We start from the raw sequence: 13,862 nt of genomic DNA on the forward strand, positions 1-13,862 counted from the left end.
TGTTGTTTGTTATTGTGTTTCCTAAAAACAAATAGCACATTATTTCCATTGAATACGGGCTGGACGCTGGGAAGCTTCAGTCAGTTTGTGAATGATGGAGTTTTTGAATCTCACAGTCAGTCTGCAACAAGCTGATGTGTCCAGGAACAGCGTCTTACATCTGTGACGTCTGTTGCTCATCTATGAAAGTTTGCATATGGGAAAATTCATATTCAGAAAACATCATGTGATCCGATCCAATCTCACTTTACCTGCGTCATTTTCTGTGGCCTGAAGCAAGAAAATAACTTTGTATGATATTAATTCTATGATTTTATTAATGATCAAAAGAACGGACAAATACTGAGAATCAGATGAATAATACAACATATAATTATGGACTATTTTCTTAACTATGTGCTTTATGTGCTTTTTGTTTTAAAGGTTACTAGAATGACGCATTAGAAAGAAAACATATATGTGTTGATAGGAGCTGGTCATAAATAATAAATACGATTTTATCATCTTTAAATATAAAATTCTAAACTGGAGAATTGTCTTGAAGGTAAACGAGTTCTTGTCTCTGTATGACACACATACACAAAGACCTGTTGCAGGTGTCACCCGCCTCTCGCCCAGTGTCAGCTGGGATTGGCCTGTGACAGATGGATGAGTCATTACTGCTGCCATACTTCACAGAATCTGGCATTCAAATTACAGCCGTGATTATTTTCTCTTGTTGATTTACTTCCCTTCCTGACAAGGAAGTAAATTACCGCCAATGCACAACAAGGAGTTGACATCTGAAAGATTTTCTAAATTCCCGACACAGAGGTTTCAACACAGTCTTTTATATTTAAGAGCAGGAGTATTAAAGGTCTTCACATGCAAACATTTGGTCAATTGTTTTTATTTAATTGTGCTTATTGCCCTTGTAACATGAACTCCAATGCAAAGAGTTGAACTGTAGAAACAGGTTTGCTCTGTTTGAGTTATGCCGTCACTGCAGCTTGAACCTGCTGCAGAGTCTTGACGTTTGGACTGACAGGAGAAGCCATGATGAGGTTTTACAGTCGTCTTATGTGCGTGTTAAAACCTGCACTGGGCTCTGAGAAGCTGCTGTCCATCCTCCAGCAGAGAAATGGTTGTGAAATGAACGTGGAGGGCAGAGAGCAAATAGTTCCTCCTGGCACCGACCTTGTTTACCCTCCGACGCTCTGAAGGCATCAAAACACCAGCGCCGCGTTGGCTGCGATACCTGTAGTGCAACTGTAGGTCGTCAGGATCTGTTCCATTGTTGTAGTAAACAAGATCAGTGACAAGATAAAGAGACAAAGAGACAAAGAGACAACAGGGACAACTTTTCTAATTGAGCCATTTATTAGTTGAACAATTATGAAAAATATTCATAAAAAAGACTGGAAGCCCAAGATTATGTACAATCTTTTTTTTTTCTGAAGTGAGGTCCCTCTTCTGAGTCATAGTTTATTTAACCTTTATTTTTTTATCACAGGGTATTTATTCACGATATGTTTAACTTTATAAGACATAGTCCTTTTCTCTCTTTTGACAAACGTCAAAAATTACATACATACATACATATACATATATATATATATATATATATAGATATCTATAAAAGCAAAAATCATTCAAGTATCAAAATACAGACTGCTAGATTCATGTACAATATCATTCTCATCATTGTTGTCATCAGACTAGTCCCAGAAATATCTCTATCTCCTGATCCTCAGCGATGTGCAAAGCAGAATGGGACCAGGCCGATGGCCGAAGGTGCCAACACCAGCGAGTCGAACACAGCGTACCATAAAGTTAACGAACTGGCCTGACAAGGTACCACATATACAACAGTTAAACCAAAAAACGACCTGACTACCAACCCATATACACATGAGCCGACAAAAAAAAGAAAAAGTACCATTAACAGTCAGCGCACTGGGGAGTTAGTTAGGAGAGACTTGCCCTATTGTTCTGTTCTGAGGCTACAAACTAAAAAACGTACCAGCCTGTGTGGCAGGTTTGGTGAAAAATCTTGTCTAGATTAACAAAGACGCAGGGAGGGAGAGAGAGAGAGAGAGAACCACGCCTGATCCAGTTCCTGCATTAGGACACGTCATTGTCCTATAAAACAATTAAAACATACAAAAACAAGAAGAGAGACAACTTTCAAATCATAAAAAAGCCACCCCCCCTGTTACATCACCGTGAAACAGTGTTTGTAGTGTCGCTTCCTCTGCCCTTTCTGAGTTTGGTTCGAGAGTTCCTCCCGTTTATCACAGTTATATACGCATGTTGTGGATGAGAAGCTCGTGGTCGTCGAGAGACGCTCCAGTGTTTGGATAAGGGACAGATCATCCGGGAGGGAGTGTGTACCGACAGTGTGAGGTCTCTTACCGACAGCTTGTCCCTTTGTATCAGAACAACAACAACACAGAGAAATCAGCCGCTTCCACTTTAATGACAGGTTGGGCATTGAAACCTGCAGGAACATCCCCTGACGAGCAGGAAGCTAAATGGAGGCGTGTGTGTGTGTGTGTGTGTGTGTGTGTGTGTGTGTGTGTGTGTGTGTGTGTGTGTGTGTGTGTGTGTGTGTGTGTGTGTGTGTGTGTGTGTGTGTGTGTGTGTGTGTGTGTGGAGTTATATGTGTGAGGTGATGGGAGCGTGCAGTGTTGAGAGAGTCTCCGGGCCCGTGCGTTACTGTGGCGGGAACCATCCGACTGGCGATGTGATCTGCTGCGTGGTTAGTGGGTCACTTTCCCAACGAGAAAACAAACCCACCACGCAAACAGGGCTCTTTATTACTGGCTGGGAGTGGCCACAGTGTTCAGCTATGGGGAAGGGACACACACAGACACACACACACAAAACAGGGAGGTTAAAACAAAGTAAAAGTAACAACTGAACAAATGGACACACACAACATGATGGTGAGGGATTGTCCCCAAGTTCTAATCATTTACTTCCTTCACTGTCGCCAGTGAAATATTTACACGGTGAAGACACAGAAGGCATTTGTTGTGAAAAGAAGAGGAAACAAAAACAGACGAGAGGAAGATGCACTTATTCTCACACACTTTTTGGGGATTTGGTAAAAGTGCTTAGTTTAAAGTTAGTTCAGTCCAGAAGAAGCAGCAGGTTTGAATCCTGCTCCTCTGATTGAAAGAGAAAGGAGGGCATGCCGGTCCCATGACAGATGGGGCTGTCTATTTTCTGGAGCATCATGGGCCTTATTACATGCGGGTCCCATATCAGCCTCTGTGCCCTGTTTTGTACCCCAGGAGAACCCCCCCCCCAAAAAAAATGATAACTTTAAAAGCTCCTAAAGAACGTTATCACAGTGCTACGATCTCATCCTCCTTTGGCTTCGAGCAGACCCTCTACACCGACCTCTACATAACCACCAAAGCCTGCACCCCCCACTGCTTCAGAAACAGTCTGCAAATTCCAACAGATGCACAGAATTACAGGAGCAGTTTCTCGGTTCCCTCTGGAAAACACGTCCATCCAGGTATGAGGATGTGTGCTGCCTGCGGGGGGGTCACTCTCGGGTGAAGTAAATCAAGATATTCCCAGCACCGGTCAGGAGTCGATAGATCAGAGTGACAAGCCTCAGAGTGGCCGTCGCCTAACAGAGCAGGAAAAGCACCAAGAAGAGATCATCACCGAGAGTTAATACCAGGATGTGGACTGGGAGGGGGGGGGGGGAGGAAGTTCAGGAAGCAGGCAAACAGAAGGAGTGAAGCTGAGTGGCAGAAAACTGGAGAGTGAGACCAGCGAGAGGAGGGTTGATTAGGTGGAGGGGTTGCACTAGTAGTGTGTTGTTGTTAAAGCAGGGCACGCGTGACGGCCGAGGGGAGACGGGGGAGGGCGGGGGGTCCAGCCCAGAGAGAGAGAGAGGGGGGGGGCAGAGTGAAAGGCACACAGAAGGAGGGGGTGGAAGGAAGAGGGGCGAGACCAGGCCCAGGTTGAGAGGTCGGGAGGAAGAAGGGTCCACTCAGAATATGGTGGTCTCATACTTGGTGCTGATAGTGCGCTTGGATTCCTTGGGGTCCACGAGCCACGTGGCACTGCCCTGGGACTGAGCGTCTCCCTCCTGGTCCACAATGTCCCCCTGTGAAGACAAGCAGCATTTATAAGATACATATAACCTCTCAAATAGTTAATAACCTGGTATAATGTAGTTTATAAGCAGAAGGAAGTGATAAATACAAGTTTCTACAAACAACTTTAATTCCTCCTGGTGAATAAACAGATATACAATAAACTTATAATAATATATGTCTGTCTGCCTGCCCGGTATATGTATCTGATCTCAATAAACACAATATGATGATAAAGTGGCCAACCAGCCCTTCTAGGTAATTACATATATTTTATGGTTTGAAATGTTTGTCATTTAAAACCTAGTTTGACCTTTGCCTTCTTTGTCTTTTGAACTATAATAAAAGTTACATCCACATCCAAAGGTTTACTTCTATCACCTCATCAGCAGCTCTGTTCTTGTCAATGTTCAAATTTTATACCACGACAAGTTGAATTTGATTTAAAGGACCATTTGTTTAATGGTGTTTTCAAGATCAAGAAAATACTTTCAAACTCATTTAACTTAATTAAACTTACTTTACATTTTTAAACTTTTAATAATGGGATTTTATACAAGTACTGTTTCCTGTACTGTTGCAAAAAAGTCAGTTATGTAATAATAACACAAATTTAGTGACACACAGAGTCTCTACACCAGGAGTACTTCTCTGTGCATGTAAGTAGGTCTGTCCTACTACCAAACTGTCACTAGAGGGCACCCAAGTTAAACCTGACATAAAACACAATTATCAGTACACATAATATAACTTGTTTATATATATATTTATATAAATAAAAGCAAAATAATTTCACAAAGAAAAATTGGACACAATGCCGTGTGACATTTTCTGGGAGGTGAGCGTGAAGATAAAGATATAAAAGCAGAAAAAGCATGAGAGGATGAAGCTGTGACAGGATGAGGAGGCAGCACCTGAGCAGCGGGGGTGGAAGAGTGCAGCAGTGGGCAGGAGGGACGGTGGGTGGTGCAGGTGTAACAGTAACAGCAACGACTGTCGACAGGAGGAGAGTCCTGGGAGAGATAAACACCGCCAGGAGGAGAGAGGAGAGTCGGAGAGAGAGCGAGCGAGGGAGAGAAGAAGAGGAAGAAGAAAAAGAAGAAGGGAAAGAGGAAGAACAAAAGAAACAGAAGTAGAGACAGAGAAAATGACACAGATATGAGCAGCAAGCATGAGACAGGAGGAGTCTGGTTCGAGTGTGGTTGTACTGGGAAGCTCACAGGTGTGTGTGTACGCTTCAGCATTATGGTTCTGGGAAGTGTGTAAATCCTGTATGATTTATATACAGATTTATCCACAATCAGAGTTGGTGTGTTGCGCTACAATATGTCCGATGTCCAACTCACCCCTGACTTCCGCACGCTGCCTCGTGGTTTGGGAACCGGTCGGCTGGACATGATCTCTGTGATTTCAGAACTAGGTCCCGCCGGGAGGTTGTGGTGCTGTTTGGTCCTCTGGGCCTGCAGAGCCAGCTGATAGGCCACCTCGAACGCCTGACCCAGGGTCAGTATAATCTCATAGGTCAAGTTCTATGCAGAAAAAAAAAAAGAGAGAAAGAGGAAGAGCTTGAAAATGTCCTGGATTTCAAGCCTCAAAGTCAGTTTTATTTTCCTCCAGGACAACAACACTGTGCTCAGCTTGCAGCGAGGCAGCAAAGATCTGAGAGCAAAGTTTCTTTTCCCCAACACTTCAGAACTAAGACGGAGAAGTGGCAGTTAATCTCAGGAGTATCGTGCAGCAGCAAACAGCTTCTCTCAGTAGATACATCTGCTGCATCTTCAAGTTAAATCCGCTGCTGTATTCTCCTGCTATTTCCTGTCAGCTTCCAAATAGGAACAAGTACTAAAGACAGATGATTTAAACATCACTCTACACGGCTCAGGAATTTTAAAAAACAATTATACGGAGGGAGCATTTCAACATCACTTGAAAATAAGATAAAATTATGTTCTATAGTCCCACAATGAGGAAATGTGTCATCTCCTTTAATCAAGAATGTGACACAAACATGTCTGAGTCGTCTGTCTCACACAGAGTGTGGGGGGACAGAGTAGGTAAGGGACGGCTAGTTATCATGGCCAGGAGTCGCACCGTGTCTACAAGGGAGGCAATCAACCGCTGCTGAAGCGTGACACCTTAAAGAGATAAGTCTGGAGATAAGAGTGTCGATTGTGAAGCCCGTCACATCTGCTCCGAGTAAGGACAGGAAACGACGCTGGCGGAATTCAAATGTGCCAGCGAGGAAAGTTTTTTGAGCACTTCCAAGAAGTTACTTTCATTTTTTAATCTGGCTTCTGTCAGACATGCACTGAACTGCAGACATTTTCCAAAGGGGACGTATGTGACACAAATGTTTAAGACAGTTGCTTGTCACCGGATTTTTGGGGAAATTCACAGTGAGCGTGTTGATGATTTTTCTTACAAGTGATGGACGCAAAACTTGAAGAATACAAATCCTCTCAGGATGAAAAAGAGGAGGCAAACACAGATGAAGATGTCAACTGGGAAAGACAACGAGATTTGAGGATTTGAGAGTTTTTGGCGATAAGGGCCGACCCCTGTTGTCTTTCCTGATGTTGTGCACATGTCTGACCCCGTCAATTTCCTGCTGCCTTCTTCATGTGTGAAAGGCAAACTCTAATTTTAGTCAGACTCTAATTTTCCAGGCAATATCTGGACTTCGCGTCTGAAAACCGCACAATGTGTTTTCCAGCAGAACAAAAGGGGGCGGGGCAGCGAGCGCCATCCTTACCACGTCTACTGTGCTGAACACGTGGCAGTAGTGGTGGCTGGTCTGCAGGTCCTTGGTGATGTAAGCAAACGTACACAGGTCCTCTGGGTCCTGGGCTGCACATGAAATATTCCGGATCTCGTGCTCTGCAATGATGTTCTGCACCGAGAAGAGAAGGTGTGAATCAGTAATGGACTGAAAATGACACTTTAATACAACACACAAAAAGAAAATCAAGCTTTTTCACACACAAATCTAAGGACACGAGTCTGAACGAATTGTGAAAATATGAGGTGACAGGAGACACTGAGGCATAAAATGTGTTTCACAGCCATCGGAGGAGAGTGCAGACATAAAAATGAAAAGACTGCTGAGCTTCCTTTTTTAAAATTAATGTCAAATAAATGTCAATATGAAGAGACTTTCATCCCAGAGGAAACAGCGTGATGTCCGAGTGTAAGTCTTTCACAAAATAATACTAAAATACTGAGTTTAAAACTATGTGGAACACTGAAGATATTGAGGGTTTAAAAGTTAACTTCAGTTCGAGCAATGACGTGTAGCAATGAACCTTATTGGCTGCATCGATGAACTTCACACCCTTGTAGGTGATGGAGAGGAGGATGGTCGGGACCTTCCTCATTTGTTCCGTCGACCTCTGGGGGACCACAAAAACAGAGCAGATCAGAAAGGAGAACACGGTGATTTATCGTTCATTCATACGCACAATGTCATGTTTTTATTCACCGAGAATGGAATAGCAGATTATAGCATACCCGCATTTTGGCGCAAGCATCCTGCGTGGACTCGGTACCCCGCAGCTCCTTAATGAGCATGGAACCCAGGTACTGAACAGGGGAAGAGCAGAGAAGAAAACTCAGGGTTGCTGTTTGTGTTAAGTGGAAACTGGATCATTGAGGAAAGAGAAAGGCGTAAATTTACACTGGCTTCGTAAGCACAGCATTCGAAGATGAGCTTCTCCGGTGAGTGATGCCAGTTCTGGACGGGGGCGTAAGGCGCAGCCAGACTTGGAGGACGCAGGGTCAGACGAGGCTCCCGATGCCGCTCCTCGTACCGTTCCTGGAATTATCAATGAAAGTGTTGTACAATCACTGGATCACACGGAGGTCCTGGACGTTATGCACTGCTGAAGATACAGATAAAACTCAACATACATGACTTCTGTGTCGTTCACTGTGATGTCTTTGGGTCACGTCGTAGTCGTTATTTGGCACTTTTTTCCTCCCTGGCTCTACTATAGGCAGCAGAGGGTCCATGGATCGACCTGCGTAGGAATCCATCTGACTGAGGGGGGACGAGGTGTGGGATCCAGGCAGGTCTTGTAACTGGAGAGAGTCAGACATAGTTAGTTGAATAAAACAGTGATTGTACTTTAGCTTTTAACAACAACTTTGCTTTGCCGGCTTAAATCAGTGAGTGAAACCAACAGAGCTGAGTCAGACCGAAGGGAAAACCATCAAGTCTCTAGGTTCTCACCCTGATCTGAGACAAGCGAGGAGGTTTGACCGGAGGCTCCTCGTACGGTCTCTCTGCTAACGAAGCAATGATGCGTTTCCTGTGACCCAGGAGGGAGATCTTCAGCACCTGAGGGGAAAAGAGGAAAATATGGAGCGACACATGAGGAGCTGGTGCTAGAAAGGTGGAGACATAACAAGGATACTCCTATTAAGAGCTTTTAACCTTAAGCTCGACCCAAAATGTCTGATCTTGTAAGAGCTCTGACTAAAGTATAGTTTTAAACCTGTGACCAGCTGAAGCACTTAAATCTAAAATCCAAGTTTGAGTCTCCTCTGATTTCACTGTCAAACTTTTCTTTATTCTGTTAAACTTATTTCATCCTCTGATACTAATCACAGTCCCTGTATGTCACTGGGACTCACGTTGACAATCTCGAGTTCCCACAGGTTCTTCACACAGTCCAGAGTGCGGTAGCCGCTGGTCAGGAAGTTGTGTAAGTACTCTTGCAGTCCCAGATTGTCCAGCCAGGAGGACAGGGAGCTGCTGCCATCACAGCCCAGAGCTTTCACCTGCAGGAGAGAACGGTCAAGACACTTAAAGGGGTTCATGACACAGGCTGTACATCTGTATCTGCTGCAACTTTACCAGATTTCCTGCCAAAAGAAAAAGATTATAGGTTTAAGTTAAACTAATACAGTGGTAGAAGTACTAGAAATAGCCCTTTACGAGTTTTGTATTTGTTTTGAAACAGACATTCAACACTTCTACTTGAGTTAAAGGACAAAGCTGTAACCACATGAAGATACTGTACTTAAAGTAAAAGTACTGGCAGAAAAATGGTTCCCATCACCGATAATATATGTTATTGTCTTATTAGATTATTAATACTGGAGTAGTAATCAGTTGATTTGTCACCTTAGGTAGTGAACGTGCTGCGTGCAGGATCTTCTTTCTGTGACTTGGGTCCTGGATCCCGATCTCTCTCAGGTCCTGGTCCTCCATGACATTACTACCCTGCAGAACAAAATACAGAGAACGGCGCAGTTTAAGGAAATGGGAATGAACTTGAATACTGGTGCCTGTGAAAGACGTCTGAAGCACGTGCATGAGAGCAGAAATCATTCAGGGAATTCTGAGTAAAACACGATCCGACCTGCCAAACAATGTACAACACTGTCAAAGAAATCAAGTCACTTTATATGATCAGGTTTGTCTGAATGTGTGTTACCCTGAAATCATCTGTGAAAATCTAATACACACAAGGTTAGACAAATCATCCATGAGAAGAGCCCACTCTGAAGGGTAAATATTGATCATGAGCAAACGCTGCCATGGCAGAAAAAAAGGTCAATTATTCCAGAGTGAGATGTTAAAACTCCTTCCTGGAGTCCAGCCCAGTGACTGAAGGACCGGGGGCCATGTCGATAACCCCTTAAATGAGACGTAAGCGTGTGTGGGGGGGGGGAGGGGGGCCCACGGGGATGTGTGTGTGAATTATAGCCAAACTCATCTTTGGTTACACAGAGTACCACCTCTGAGACCATGTGGCAGGCGATTGGATAATGGAGAATGGAGCGATAAATCAATGTCAGGGCTGCAGAGTGGTCAGCGACATGTGATGGATGGGTTGGAAACGAGTGCTTCGATATCTGACTGTATCTTCAGGCTGCAAGGAGACAAGTCAAACCCCCCCCCCCCCGACATGTGAAGGGAGAGTATTTCTACAATTAAAGTAATGTATTAGCAGATTCCTGTTAGCCCAGCTCACAGTCGAGATAAAAATAAATGATTACAAAGCGTCCCAGCTCAGATAACGGGTGGGGATAAGAGAGGGGGGGGGGGTGTTAGCGCCACACTGAGGCGTCAGCAACCAAATCTCATCTGTCAAAGTATCATGATGCGACATGGGAGCTGCTGCCCTCAGGAACGAAATGTGACGGCCCCATGCAGCTGACCCCTCAATACGAATCTCAAGTGAATCCTATGGTTCTCTCACACACACACACACACACACACACACACACACACACACACACACACACACACACACACACACACACACACACACACACACACACACACACACACACACACACACACACACACACACACACACACACACACGACAGAAGAGGAAGCGTCTGTAGGTCAAAGCTGACGACCTGTTCTTCATGCAGGAGCAGTCGATATAGACGACGGATGAGGAGAGGGGAGGAGCGGGTCTGTCTGTATGAGGGGAAAACCGCAGAGTGATGCTGCCTGTGGAATCACAATGATAATTATAATTTTTTGCTGAGTAATCCGCCGACATTCAGTTTTACATTCATTCGGCATTGCAATGTGTAAGTGTCTAATACGAGGGCGATTAGCAGCTTGCATTATAAAACCTGTGGGAATCTTGAGACGGACAGAAAGACGGGATGAAGCAAAGAGCGTCTGCACCATCTGGGCAAAGTGTCGTTCGGAACTGACGTTCGGCGTTTGAGCTCAGATTTGACATCGTGACGCAGCTCTCTCTCTCTCTCTCTCTCTCTCTCTCTCTCTCTCTCTCTCTCTCTCTCTCTCTCTCTCTCTCTCTCTCTCTCTCTCTCTCTCTCTCTCAAACCCTTCGCACTAAACTGACAACTCAACTTAAAGCCCGTTATCTCTGAGCGGCGCCGCGCTGATCGCTGCCTCTCCACCTGAGGATTGAATCTATTTGGGGAGCTGGATGGATAATTGTGCACATGGATCATTGCATTATTGTCCCACTGGAGATTAACTGATAAAAGTGTGCGTGTGTGTGTGGGGGGGGCTCATATTTCCTTCTACTCTGTGGTTAAGTAGACGTGTTTCAATGCAGATATATCATAGGTTATGTATATGTATTGTATGGGTGAGGACAGAAACCATTACATTTGGGTGCAGATGTGGATCAAGGAATTTGTTTATTTTTTTTTTATTCTTTTGTCACTTTCCCAGACTTCCCAGAGAATAATTGATGGATCTTAATAAAAAAAAAAAGGATCAAGCCTGTTTCTGGATCTGATACCGAACTGACTTTTGTGCAGCTGGATTGAATTTAAGGAGACTGTTGAGCCTTGGCGGAAGTTTGAACTCTCCCGAGTGCCGTTCTAGTTTATATTGTTGCTCCTAAAGTTTCACTGTTTATTGAGATTTACTGACATTTGAGACAACAGATATCACAACTTGTCAAAAATGATTGTTGTTAGAAGAGCCACTTATGTTTTCAGAATAAAATGACTGTTGTAAATAAGGCTGTGCAGGTTTGGATGTTTTATTAGTGCATTAAAAGTCGATTCTCTAACAATCACTGACCAATAACTGCAGTAACTAATTAACTGTTTAAGGCATTTATCTGCATTTTCTTCTTAAATATCTTTTAACTATTAAATATTGGACCATTGGTCAGAGAAAACAAATATTTTAAAGAGATGGTTTTTATTAGCCATTAATTGTATAATCAAAATAATTGATTTAATTGTCACATAGATTAAACTAATAGTGTAATAACTTGTTAAATTTCGGTCATATTTTGACTGATTTCAGACCCTTTAACATGAGGATTTGCTGCTCATCTTCGTCTTATATAGAAACCTGAGCTTCACCTAAAATGTCACCTTGGACTTTGGGAAAGCACAATGAAAAATTCATTAAACAACTGAAAAGATATTGGGCAGATTCATTAATAATAGAATAATCCACGTTTCGCTGCCTGAACAAAAGCCGACTGAACGCACGGACTTTAAATGTGAAAGTCATTTCAAAGGGATCATCTCGTCTTTGAAAGTTAAACAAAAACATAAATATTTCATTGGCGAGAGACACAAACTCCACAGGTTGAAAAAGTGAGGATGCACAACCGCTGACATCAGCACAACACGGGTGAACACAATACATTAGAGTGGTGTAACCTCGGTGGTTCTATGCCTTTGCTTGTGTGGCCAATCCATCTCTGCTCTCCGCCTCGCCCTGTGCTCTCATTAAAATGCGGCTGCTCTCTTCTCGGTGTATCCAGAGGAACAGCCACACTGGTCCCCCCCCCCCTGGTTTAAAAGGCACTCTGAATCCAGGCCAGGGGCTCCGGGGCACGGATCCCTCACTCTGACCGTCTGAAGGACATAACAGCCGCACTAAAAGTCACAGTTTGTCGTCCTTAACAGGCTGTCATCAAAACACAAGGGCCTGTAAAAATATACCTGGGACAGAACGGCCAAAGACGATAAAGAAAAAACGATGTATTGGATCCATACCCTGCAGAACAGTTTTTTTAAATAGTTAAATGGATGAGAAGTATATCACCACCATCAGCACAACAGAAACAAATCTATTAATCATCCCAAATCTTTGGGCTTCTAATGCACGAGGCCATTACTGAGTTTCCAATTTGTCTGCAGGCTTCATTGGCATCGACTCGTTCCAGCAGCGTTGAGGCAGAAAACAGGAGGTGGAGGACTCTGTTGAATGGAGATATCATGTGTTCTGATGTTTCTCTAACCTTTGTGCAACTTCTCTGATTAAAATCTTTCAGTTACCTTCACCGAGGAGGTTGAGTTTTCATCTGCTGTTTGTTAGTTGGCCGGATTCACTAAAACTACTGGACGGATTTACACGAAACTTAGTGGACGGATGGTTTAGGTCAGGAAAGATCCCATTAAATTCTAGACATCTTTAACATTGTGAGATTTGTTTTTGAACATATTTATGAATTTTAGACACAGATCTTGATTTGATTGACATTGAGGGGGCTGATACCTATGAGAGTGTGTAATTTGGTGCAGCCTGATTGAATTTAAGGGGACTATTGAGCCTTGGCGGAGGTACACGCTCTACTTAGTGCGATTCTACTTCTATGCACCAAATCACCTCCATCAATTCGGCACTTGAAGTAAATGTGTTCCTCTCTGCATCGCTCCATGATTGAACACCACGTCGACGTGTTGGAGAAACAGTTTCCTCGCAGACAAACTGACTCAGAGCTCCGTTGGCCGACACTGTCACAGCTGAACGACACGTTTTTCCAGAGGCTGAGAGTAGAGCAGGAAAAAGAGCTGTTTTCAGTTTAACAAGCATTACTCGAGGACAGCGCGGCTGCACGGGAGCTTGTTTCATCGGGACATTTGCTCTAAGAGTCGATAAAAAGCATCTAATTGGTTTCAGAAGACGCTCGTCTCTGCCTCGGTGCTTGAACACAATACAATCACTGCATCTATCGATCCGCTCCTGGAGCGAGCCTGCAGGGCAGACAGAGGCGGCAGCAGTCGGACCGGCTGAGCAAACACTGTTTAATTAGTGATCTCACTGCAAAGGGGCTTCAGCAGACATGCCATTTCTCAACCCATGTTTTTCTAGGGGGGGGGGGGGTTATACCCAAGGGAAGATTAAAAGGAGCCTGATGCTGAATCTTTACATTTCATGATGAAGAATAATTGATTATTTCTGAGTGTAAATGAATTTAGCCTTTTTTCGTTTTGGTAAATGATCTGTATTTATAAAGCCCTTTTCTCAAAGTGCTTTACAGATCAGTTTTTTGCCATTCACCCATTCACACA

The 13,862-nt window shown here is 43.8% G+C and overlaps 1 protein-coding gene across 9 annotated transcripts in view; it reads right to left on the reverse strand.

Moving 5' to 3' along the window:
* Nucleotides 1-2,602: 2,602 nt before the first annotated feature.
* The window catches only part of LOC117765381 (ankyrin repeat and SAM domain-containing protein 1A-like), a 62,334-nt gene continuing 51,074 nt past the window's right edge, over nt 2,603-13,862 (reverse strand). For 6 of the 9 annotated variants that reach the window (XM_034591934.1, XM_034591932.1, XM_034591939.1 and 3 more), the window contains 10 exons: nt 9,226-9,324; nt 8,733-8,879; nt 8,329-8,436; nt 8,007-8,177; nt 7,774-7,911; nt 7,608-7,679; nt 7,403-7,489; nt 6,853-6,990; nt 5,447-5,629; nt 3,632-4,111 (listed from right to left, as the gene is read on the reverse strand). In XM_034591934.1, the coding sequence (XP_034447825.1) occupies nt 3,995-4,111; nt 5,447-5,629; nt 6,853-6,990; nt 7,403-7,489; nt 7,608-7,679; nt 7,774-7,911; nt 8,007-8,177; nt 8,329-8,436; nt 8,733-8,879; nt 9,226-9,324 (1,260 nt within the window). In that variant the 3' untranslated portion in view covers nt 3,632-3,994. The other 3 variants (XM_034591936.1, XM_034591938.1, XM_034591935.1) reach the window with 3 other exon arrangements.

Source organism: Hippoglossus hippoglossus, chromosome 7, assembly GCF_009819705.1.
Source record: "Hippoglossus hippoglossus isolate fHipHip1 chromosome 7, fHipHip1.pri, whole genome shotgun sequence".
NCBI classification, from domain to species: domain Eukaryota; kingdom Metazoa; phylum Chordata; class Actinopteri; order Pleuronectiformes; family Pleuronectidae; genus Hippoglossus; species Hippoglossus hippoglossus.